General features: G+C 38.4%; 1 protein-coding gene across 1 annotated transcript in view; it reads right to left on the reverse strand.

Moving 5' to 3' along the window:
- The window catches only part of SNX27 (sorting nexin 27), an 83,466-nt gene that overhangs the window by 40,399 nt on the left and 30,907 nt on the right, over positions 1 to 12,160 (reverse strand). Inside the window, exon 2 of the mRNA XM_024575532.4 lies at positions 10,185 to 10,416. Within this exon, the coding sequence (XP_024431300.1) occupies positions 10,185 to 10,416 (232 nt within the window). The remainder of the gene's footprint in view (positions 1 to 10,184; positions 10,417 to 12,160) is intronic.

Consider the following 12,160-nt stretch of genomic DNA (forward strand, 5'->3'; position numbering starts at 1 on the left):
AAAGGAAACTCGCCTGAACCATTGGTGGGGTTATAAATGGGTACAGCCACTATGGAAAACAGTATGGAAGTTCCTCAAAAATTAAAAAAGTAGAACAACCTTATGTAACCCAATGATATTACTTCTGGGTATATAGCCAAAGGAATCCAAAACATTAATTTCAAAAGATATATGCACCTCTATGTTCACTTCAGCATTAGTTACAATAGTCAAGATATGGAAGCAACCCAAGTGTCCATCTACAGATGAGTGGATAAAGAAGATGTGGTATATATGTATAATAGAATATTATTTGACCATAAAAAAGAACAAGATATCACCATTTGGAGCAACATGAATGGACCTAGAGGGTATTATGATAAATAAGTCAGACAAGAGAAATAAAATAAGTCATTTCCCATATAATTTCACTTATATGAGAAAAGTTAAGAACAAAATAGAAACACTCATAGATTCAGAGAACAAAGTGAGGGTTAGCAGATGGAAGGGGAGTAGGGAAGCTGGGTGAAAAAGATGAAGGGGTTAAGAAATATAAATGGTAGGTGTGAGGATGGTGGCATAGGTAAACACAGCTCGCCTCCTCACACAACCACATCAAAAATTACAACTTAAAACAACCATCACTCAGAATCATCAGAAATCGAGTTGAATGGAAGACTGACGACTACGGAACTGAAGAAACCACATTCATGAACACTGGTGGAGGGACAGAGACATGGAATGGGCCGGTCCGACATCCCAAGTGGTGGATAAAACTTCAGGAGGGATATTCCAGGAGTGAGGAGTCCCAGCCCCATACAAGGCCCCCCAGCCCAGCGTGCCAGTGCCAGAAAGGCAAGTCTCCACAACTTCGGGCTGCAAAAACCAGCGGGGATTGAGTTGGTGGAAGAAACTTCTAGAGTCCCAAGCAGTTCCTCTTAAAGAACCCACACACGAACTTACTCAGACTTACTCCCTCTGAGCTCCAGCACCAGAGAGGCAGCTTGAAAGGCACCAGTGGCACACAGGGAGTGTCTGACATCAAGGTGACATCTCCCTCCCAGACAGAAAGATGGGCAGAAACCATTGTCCCTTTTCTGAACCCTCCCCCAAGAGAGCCACAGAGCTGGCCGGTAAGGGTCATATCTGAGAATCCATCAACCTGGCTAACACTGTTTGCCTTGCCCTCAAGATGCCCTGAGACGCTGGTCCACTCAAGCTGTTAACAGTGGCTTACAGTGTCTTTTCCATATGAATGGCCGGTCTTGGCTCATGCTTCACAACTTCCCAAATCCTATCAAACAAGCAATAGCCAGCCTCAGTAAGTCCCTAGGTCATGACCCTTTGCTAAATGGCCTCACCAATGGAACTACAGCAGCCAGCCTAGATTCACAGCTTGGCTTGGACTAGGAATTTTTCAAACGCAGCACAAGTAACAGGCAACTCAGGTTGCTTTATAATAGCTCATGCAGGGTGGCCCCAGGCAAAACACAGGCAGGGGGCTGACCTTGGCCTGCACCACCAGGGAAACCCCAGAGCCTGTGCACCCAGGGGACAGCTACAGACCATGTTGTAGCACCATGATGCTGCCCCTGCACAGTTGATCCTCCAGAGAGAGTAGTGGTTGGTGGTCAGAGGATATAGCCAGTCCTCACAGCTCACTGACCTGGGTAAATCCCTCCAACTGACCTGCCAACAGCAATCATGACTCAACTACGAGACGAGGGTGTACTCTGCCCAAAGGGTGTACTTCAAGTATCAGTTTGGGTGATGGGGGGGAGGCTGTGCCAGTGGACCCTACAAAATACCTACTATATTAGGACATGCTGCTAAGATAGGGAGTCATAGCAGCTCTACCTAATATGTAGAAACAAACACAAGGAAACTGCCAAAATGAGGAGACAAAGAAACATGGTCCAAATGAAATAACAGGTCAAAACTCCAGAAAAAAAACCTTAACAAAATGGAGATAAAAGCAATCTGTCAGATGCAGACTACAAAACACTGGTTATAAGGAGGCTCAAGAAACTTAGTGACAATCTCAATAGTATAAAAAAGATTCAGTCAGAAGCAAAGGATTCACTAATTGAAATAAAGAACAATTTACAGGGAAACAACAGTAGGGTGGATGCAGCCAAGAATCAAATCAATGATTTGGAACATAAGGAAGCAAAAAACCACCAATCAGAGAAACAAAAAGAAAAAAGGATCCGCCCTGGCTGGTGTGGCTCAGTGGACTGCGCTGGCCTGCGAACCAAAAGGTCACCAGTTCCATTCCCACTCAGGGCACGTGCCTGGGTTGCATTCGGGCCAGGTCCCCAGTAGGGGGCACTCAAGAGGCAACCACACATTGATGTTTCTCCCTCCCTCCCTCCCTCTCTAAAATTAAATAAATAAAATCTTAAAAAAAAAAATAGTCCAAAAAAATGAGGATAGTGTAAGCAGCCTCTGGGACAACATCAAGGGGTCCAACATGTGCATCATAGGGGTTCCAGGAGGAGAAGAGAAAGAGCAAGAAATTGGAACTCTATTTGAAAAAATAATGGGAAAAAAAAATCCCTAATTTGGTGAAGGAAATACACATGCAAGTCTGGGAAGCACAGAGAGTCCCAAACAAGATGGATGCAAAGAGGCCCACTCCAAGACACATCATAATTAAAATGCCAAAGGTTAAAGATAAAGAGAGAATCTTAAAAGCAGCAAGAGATACGCAGTTAGTTACCTACAGGGGAGTTCCCATAAGGCTATCAGCTGACTTCTCAAAAGAAACTTTTCAGCCTAGAAGGAATTGGCAAGAAATATTCAAAATCATAAAAAGCAGGGACCTACAGCCAAGATTGCTCTACCCAGCAAAGCTATCATTCAGAATGGAAGGGCAGATAAAGAGCTTCCCAGACAAGAAAAAGACTGGGGGAGGGGGGGCTCATCATCACCAAATCATTATTAATGAAGTGTTACAGGGACTTATTTAAGAAAAAGATTGAAACTATGAACAATAAAGTAGCAATAAATATGTATCTATAACAATTGAATCTAAAAAACAAACTAAACCAATAAGAACAGAGACAGAATCATGGATACGGAGAGCATTCTGATGGTTGCCTGATGGGAGGGAGGTGTGGTGGAATAGGTGAAGAGGCAAGGGGATTAAGAAGTACAAATAGATAGTTACAGAATAGCCACAGGGATGTAAAGTACAGTACAGGAGATGGAGCAACCAAAGAACTTATACGCATGACTCATGGACATCAACAATGGTGGGGAGATTGCCTGAGGGAGCTGGTGGTGCTGGGTGGGGCTGGCAAAAGGGGAAAAACTGAGACAACTGTAATAGCATAATCAATAAAATATAATTTAAAAACCAACGGGTAGTTGTAAAACAGTCACAGGGATTAAAGTACAGCATAGAGGTACAGCATAATTTATCAATAATACTGTAATAACTATGGTGATAGGTGGGTACTACAATTACTGGGGAAATCACTACATAAATTATTTAGTTATCTAAGTACTATGCTGTACACCTGAGACTAATATAAAATAATACTGAATGTCAACTGTAATTTAAAAATAATTTTTTAGGATCAAGATAAGAGTAAAAGCAAAACCTCTTACTCCTGGAAAGCACAGGGTGGGGAAAAAGTGGATTTATAGATGTTCATATAGAAAATAATACAATGATTAATAATACAAGAATAAATTCTGTTTTGTGTACTCATAAGTGTAAACCTACTTTTGCTCCACCCTGTATCTTAGGCCCAGGTTCCTATCCTGATCCTGTAGCAAAGATCTGCTATAGCTTGGGGAGGGACAAGAAACTCTCAAGACTAACCATAGATAGAGGGCTGACTGGCAGTGAGGAGGAAGGTAAGAAAAACTAAGAAAGCCTCACCCCATGACATAAGAACACAAGCCCTGCCTAAGCCTGAGTCTGAACCAGGAAACACAGAGCCAATCTATCTCTACCACAAATCTAGCCCAAGTAAATCTAACCCAAGTAAAAAGCAAGAGCAGTCTACTAGCTGGGTAGGGACCAGAGTGTCTGGGGTTCAGGCATGTAGGGTGGCTAAAAGCTGAGAGGGAGTGGAGAACAGATCACTAAGAAAAACCCTCCAACTCCAGCCGCGACTCTAAGTACAATACAAGGCAGCCTGTTGTTAGAAGGATTTAAAGCCTATGGCAAGATAAAGGTATTGATCACCCCTGGCTAGCACGACTCAGTGGACTGAGTGCCAGCCTGCAAACCAAAGGATCATGGGTTCGATTCCCAGTCAGGGCAAATGCCTGGGTTGTGGGCCAGGTCTCCAGTAGGGGATACACAAAAGACAACCACACATTGATGTTTCTCTCCCTCTCTCCCTCCCTTCCTCTCTCTCTAAAAATAAATAAATAAAATCTTAGAGAAAATAATGTGACTGGCATAAAAATTAACTAAATCACATTTATAAAAAAATATATTGATTGCCACAACAAAACCCAAATTGAGCTTAACTCATTTCTCTAACAGAAGAAAACGCTTTCCCACTTTTAAGTTCAGTCTCCAATGCTCTACACATGATGCCTGGCTTTCAGTCATTATTATAGGACAGAAGAACAGACAAAATAAAACCCACTCATGTCAAGAGATAAAGCAGTCTCCAACATACCCAGGTGTTGAAACTATCAGGGAATTTAAAATAGCTATGATTATATGTTAGAAGACCTAATGGAAAGTGTAGACAACATGTGTGACCAGATTGGGAATTTCAGGAAATAGAGAACATTAAATAGAAATGATAGAAATAAAAAACATGGTACCACAGTTGAAGAACTTCTCTAACAGGCACATCGGTAGACTGAATATAGCTGAGGAAAGAATCAGTTAAGTTGAAAACAGGGTAATAAACATAATCTAAACTCAAACAAAAAGAGAGGGGGAAAAATAATAATAGAATACTCAAAGGCTTAAGGACAATATCACACAGTCTAACATACCTGTACTTTGAATCTCAGAAGGATAAGAGAAGAACAAGGCAAAAGAAATATTTGATAACATACTGGCTATGAATTTTTTTTAATAATAAAAGAAAGAATGGTAAATAAAAGACCCATCAAGTTTAGAAAATTCCAAGCAGGGTAAATACAAAAAGACTGGAGTGACACTGTAAAAGGCTGAAAGAAAAAACTATCAACACATAATTTTATACTCTGTAACAATATCTTTCAAACAAGGTGAAATACTTTTTCAGGCCAACAAAAGCTAAGAAAATTCACTGCACGCAGATCGGCACTACAAGAATATCAGTGGAAGTTCTTTAGGCAGAAGAAATATGGAAAGTGGATTTACACAAAGAAATGAAGGACATCAGAAATGGGAAGTATGTGGTTAAAAGTAAAAAAACTCCTTTTTCATTTTTAATGTCTTTATTATTTTTCTTTTTTTATTGTGTATTTTCCATTACCATTTACTCCCATTATACCCTCTTCCACCTCCACCCATCCAATATCTTTAATTATTTAAAGCAAAGATAACAAAGTATCATAGAACTTACTACACATATAGAAGTAAAATGTGTAACAACAACAACACAAAGGATGGGAGAAGGAAATGAAATGTACTGTTGCAAAATTCCTATAGTATAAAGGTAATACTTATAAAGATGTATACTGTAAACCTAGAACAACCACTAAGAAAAAAAACAACAAAGTACATCTAATAAAATAATGGTAGAGATAAAATGAGATCATTAAAAAATACCCTATTAATCTAAAGAAGGCAGGAGAGGAACAAAGGAAATAAAAAATCACATGAGACATAGATAACAAAGAATACGACAGTAGATTTAAACCTAACTATATCAATAATTACACTAAATGTAAGTACACAATTAGTATATACACACCAAATAACAGATTGAGATTACCAGACCAGATAAAAGCAAGCCATAACTATATGCTGTCTCAGAAACCCCCTTTAAATGTAACTATATACATAGGTTAAAAGTAAAAAGGATGGAAAAGATATCCAATGAAAACAATGATTAAAAAAAAACCTGAAGTGCCCTGGCTGGTGTGGCGCAGCGGATTGAGCGCCAACCTGCGAACCAAAGGGTCACCAGTTCAATAAAGTCAGGGCACATGCCTGGGTTGTGGGCCAAGTTCCTCGTTGGGGACATGTGCAAGGCAACCAGTTGATATATCTCTCACACATCGAAGTTTCTCTCCCTTTCTTTCTCCTTCCCTTCCTATCTCTCTAAAAATAAATAACTAAAATCTTAAAAAAAAAAAAAAAAAAGAAAGAAAGAAAGAAAGAAAGCTGAAGTGGCTGTATGTTACTATCAGAAAAAGACTTCAGAACAAAGAATATTACAAGGGATAGATAGATATTTCATAATGTTAAAGGAGGTAATTCATTAAGAAGTAATAGCTTCATGATACATAAAGAAAAAACTGATAGAACTGAAGAGTTTATTCAGGTTTTATTGTAGAAATCCCTATAGACTAACCTTCCCAGTGATAACAATTACAAGCTCTGGACAAAATAAAACCAATTAATTAGCTGAGAATTCTGAACAGTAAACTAAAAGCAAGAAGATGAAGAAGGGATTCAAAACATGGAGCATTCCACAGGGTAGAGGAGTTTCCTGCTTTTATGGGGTTTTGCCCTCATAGTGAGCATCTAAGCTACAAAGTAGCCTCACTTAAGCAACAAAAACTCTGATAGAAACCCTGACATCTTTCTGGCTAGAGGAAAACAGGAAGAATTCTGGAGAATCATGGTTGCCACCAGAATGAGTGGAGAACTCAAGAGGAAAGAGAACCAAAGAAGAGAATCCCTTAATTCTGTGAATCAACATGCATCTTGGGCTGCTCCCTCCCTGAATGATATATACACAGGACTGGCTCAAAGTAGCACAGCGAAGGCTGAAAGAAGTGAACTGAGACTCGAAGGTGGCACAGCTTACAGTTAATTGCCAGACAAAACTAAAACATCAACGTTCTTCACAGGAATATCACAGAACCCAGAATCTACACACTATAACATTCACAATATCCAGGATACCATTCAAAATTACTTGTTAGACAAAGAGCCAGGAGGATACGCCCCATTTTCAAGGGGGAAAGACACTAAACAAAGGCCCATCACAAAAAGATGTAAATACTGAAATGTTCAGACATACAATCAATGGAACAGAATAGAGTACAAAAATAAAACCACATATATATGTTCAATTGATTTTCAACAATAATGACAAGGTATTTCAATGGGGAAAGGATATTCTTTTCAACACAAGTTCATGAAACAACTAAATGTCCACATGGAAAAAAAAAAAGAACCTTATATCATATGATACACAGATATTAACCCAAAAAGGATCACAAACCTAAACATAAGAGTGAAAAATACAATGTAGCCACTTTGGAAAACCATCTGTCATTTTTTCAAAAGATTAAACATAAGATTTACTATATGACCCAGCAATTCTACTCCTAAATAAGTATGTGTAAGAAATAAAAACATTATCCACACAAAAACATGTACACACAAGCTCAGAGCAGCATTATTCCTAATAGCCAAAAAGCAGACAACCCAAAAGCTCATCAATTGAAGGACAGATAAATCAAATGTGGTGTATCAATACAATGGAAGGTTATTTGGTGGAAACAAGCAACAATGTGGCTAAACCTGGAAAACACATATGATTTCGTCTATATGAAATGTCCACAAGAGGCAAATCTATAGAGAAGAAAGAAAGCAGATGAGCAAGTTACCTAAGGCTGGTGGGAACAGGGGTATGGAGGATAATGGCTAAATGGTACGGGGTTTCTTTTTGAGATGATAAAATGTTCTAAAATTGACTGGTAACGGTCGCACAACTCTGTGAACATACTAAGAACCACTGAACTGTACAATTAAAATGGGCAAATTTATGGCCTGTGACTCATATCTCAATAAAGTTATTACAAAAACAGAGAGCTAAAACTATAAAACCTTTACAAGAAAACAAAAGTTTTGTGTCCTTGGGTTAGACAGATTTCTTAGAACACAAAAAGCACTATTCATAAATGAAAAAAAAATACCAAGTGGACAAACTGACAAAATTTAAAACCTGTGTTCTTTGAAAGACACTGTTAAAAATAAAATAAAAAGGCAAGCCACAGATTGAGGAATATTTTACAAACCATCTACCTCATAAAAGGCTTAAATATAAAATACATGAAGAACTTTTACAAGGAAATATTAAGACAAACAACTCAATTTTTCAATTGGGCAAAAGAGCTGAACAGATACTTCATCACAAGAGATATAAGAATGGCCATTAAGCACATGACAATAAACTCAACATCATGAGTCACCAGGCAAAAGCAAATTAAAACCAGAGCGAGATACTCATTGGAATGACTAAAATTTTTTTAAAAAATGAAAATACCAAGTGTTCAAGATGTTATGGAGCAACTGGAACTCTCCCCTACAGATGAGAATACAAAAATGGTACAGCTTCTTTGGAAAACTGTCTTGACAATTTCTTACAAGGTTAAACCTACACTTACCACATGACCTTGCAATTTTATTTCTAGCTACGTATGTTTTCAAGAGAAATAAAAACATATGTTTACATAAGTACCTGTACATTAATATTATTTCATGGACGCTTTAGTTATAACACCCCCAAACAGAAGCAACCTAAACGTGCATCAAGTGCATGGATAAATTATAGTAGATCCATCCAATGGAATACCATCGGCAATTAAAAACAAACTATTAATATATACAACAACATGAATTAATCTTAAAAGGACTACACTAAGTGAACAAAGCCAAACACAAAAGACTTCATATGGTCATTTATTTGACATTCCAGAAAAGGCAAAATATGAAGACAGAAAGTTGATCGTGGTTGACAGGAGTGGTGGTAGGTGGAGAGGACTTGCTGCAAAGGGACATGAGGAGCCTTTTTGGGGTGATGAAACTGTCATATATCTACATACATTTATCAAAACTCATGAAACTTGACTTTAACATAGGTGAATGCTAATGCAGGTAAATTATGCTCAATAAAGTTGATTTCATAAAAAATTAGTAATTTCATTCCTTTTCTGAAGTCTACAGTGATTCCCAAAGTCTCAGGTAATTCCCAAAAGGGTCTTAACATCCAATCTGCTCTATCGTAGGACCTGGCCTTGATTTCTACTATTACATGCCTTATGATTCAAAGTACAGCATCTCTGAAACACAAAACACTAAATTTTGTGTGTATGCTTCTGAGTATCTGTACGCCAGGCTGACACAAAACCTACGTGCTACTCATCTCCAGCTAAATTACAGATACAATCAAACATTATTTGATCCTTCTGGAAATTTCTGGCTTCCTTGCTTGCTTTTCTCATCTCCCCACTAAAAAAAAATCACCGTAAGTATCTAGTGGCTCGTTTCTATATAGGGCACAAATATCAGTGTCAGAGACTGAAACTTTAATTCAGCAGGTCAGCTTTAAACACAGGTAGTCTGTTCGCCAATATCAAGCAGAACTCATTGCATTTTTTACAAAGGCAAATAAAGCATAGTGCATCCAAGAGAAAAATTAGATAGACTGGACTATCCATGGCAATTAAGATTTGAAGAACAAACAAAGACGTTCAGAAAAAGGGCTGGCACATATCACCCAGAATTCCAAGTGGGCTTTTCTGCATATCTGCAACAGCAACGGAGTGGAAACAGATAAAACAGCTCATACGAATTGCATTTAGAATATAATTAGGATCTTGGGAAAAACCAGAGTTAATCATTCACACAGGTATTTCCTGTGTGAATGAACAAGGTGCGGAGAGGAGGACAGGGCATTTGTAGGTTCTGGAGTGGACAGACTGTATATTACATGTTTCAGAAGACACCACCTTTTGAAAATAATCTTACTCTATAGCTCTACAGAGTCAACAGTGAGATACGGCAACCAATAAAAGAACAAACAAACAAACAAAACTTAAAACCGTCTGGAATAATATGGAATTATGCTTAAGCTGAATAGGACCCTTCACTACTGCCAGCCCCCCCCTGCAATAAATCAGGTTCAGTGTCTTTTACTTATGTGTAAACCCATCTTTCTGGTAGGCAAACTGATCTATGTTGTAATCATTTATTCTGGTGTTCTATTATATATCATAAATGATAATACTGGAGGAAACAAAAGCTAGATGTTTGAGGGTCGAATTGGGCTGACACTCACCACAAACTTCTCACCATTCTGCTCCACATGTTTGTATGTGGGGACCGATATGGGCACTGCTTGCTTTTCTGTGTAATCATAAAATGATTGTCCCAACGAGTCGTCACTGGGATCTAGGTTATCTGCCTCGTGAGGAGGCACAGATAACACAGTCAAGATCAATTCCTTCTCGCCTGCTCGGATCAGGTCCACCACCTGCTTGTGTGTCGCCCCCTCAACATTCACGCCGTTCCTAAGGGGAAAAAGGGAAAAAGACAATCCCATAAACCAGAAGGGTCCAAACACCTTGTATCTCCACCCTCCTGCCCCAACTCCAGTGTCACGTAGAATGAACCCTAAAATCAAAAGATTAATCTGGTTCCAGAAGAGCTACTTATGTTCTTAAATATCATAACATAAAAGTGTGTGTGAACTTATCATGGGGGGGAATGGAAACAGGTGAGAGGACCTACCCTTCCTCTATGCTAGAATCCCACACACAGCTTCAAGAAAACACAGAGGAAGGAGGGTGAAGCTAAGGAGGAAACAAAGCTTTTAAAGCTGAATATCCAATTCCCTTATGCTAACTAATCATGTGTATGATGCAAAGTGGCTTTTAATAATCCTGCCATTTGAACTGTTCTTTGTCCTTTTTAAATCTCCTGGAAATCCTGTCAAAACAAATTTTCCACAAAATGCATTCTCTTAATTTGTAAAGACTCAAAAAATATGATTTAAGATAATTCTTTTAGATTTATATCTGATTTCTTCGCATATCTTCAAATTAGTCAATTTAATTTTCCTTTATGACAAGTTTCATTATGTTGGGGCTTAACTGGTATATATCTTCATACACACTAGTTTCTTCTATCAATCGCTTCTTTTTTAAGGCAATGAGATAACCTCTGTAAAATTTCACTGTCTGACCCAACTTTCTTTGTTCTCCAAATCACTTTTATTAATCTTTTAGAATTCTGTTTTTCTGCTCTGTGCTATCTCACATAAAGCCCTGTGTTTTTAGTTCACACTAAAAAATACACATCTAAGGCTAATAGTAAATCAACCTACTCATTCTCCTTCCTGTTTCATTGTGTATAAAAGGCTGAAACTAGGAAAAGTATGAGGTTTGAAAGAACGATAATTTTGTCAAAAAAGTTGCTGAGTCTCACAAAACTCACTCAGCAAACCCAACTACCTTCCCAGAATGCTGACCCAGCCTGCTGTCTCAGCAAAAACGATGAGGCAGCTAGCTGACCCAGAGGTTCCCTCCATGGCTGTCCCAAGAGAGTTTAGAAATACATACCTGGCCTTCAGTCAATTTGATAAAATCTTTTCTATTCTTTAAACTTTTTCACTCCTGTTCCAAACCATTAGGGCATTTCCTTCCTCACAATGATGCTAAGTTTAGTAATAAGTCTTCTACAAACTTTTCAATCACTGGAATTGTCTCGGTTAAGAGTCTGGTATCTGAAACATCCATTTATACAAACAGAACAGGCAAGAGATCACCCAGCCAGCCCCCTTCCTTATTTTGGGTTTAACAATCTAGCTAGGAAATTCAGCACTCCTGCCATTTCACAACCTAAATAACTCACACACACACATATATCAGTAATTTTACAACTGGCTAGCTCTGGAAGAAAATAAAGAGCTCCTTCCAGTGATGGAAACTTGGGCTTTTAAAATTCGGATCAGATCAGACTAGTGACCAAGTAAAAATGGTGAACTCTGATCACAAAGAGGGATGATTTAAAAAGGAAAAAAAGAGGCTTTGGAGATAGGTTTACATAGGTTCAAATCCTGACTCTGCCTTTTAATATGAGAATTGGTCTTGACCAAGTTATTTAACCTTTTTTTAGTGTTGCTTTCCACATCTGTAAAATGGGGACAATAGTAAGTCGCTAGCAGGGTTCTTGTGCAGATTAACGTAAAATAAAACATAACTTGCCTGAACACTCACATCAGAAGGTTTAAAAAGGAAAGAAGTACTATGTACC

This window comes from Desmodus rotundus, chromosome 12 (genome assembly GCF_022682495.2).
Source record: "Desmodus rotundus isolate HL8 chromosome 12, HLdesRot8A.1, whole genome shotgun sequence".
In the NCBI taxonomy this organism is placed as follows: domain Eukaryota; kingdom Metazoa; phylum Chordata; class Mammalia; order Chiroptera; family Phyllostomidae; genus Desmodus; species Desmodus rotundus.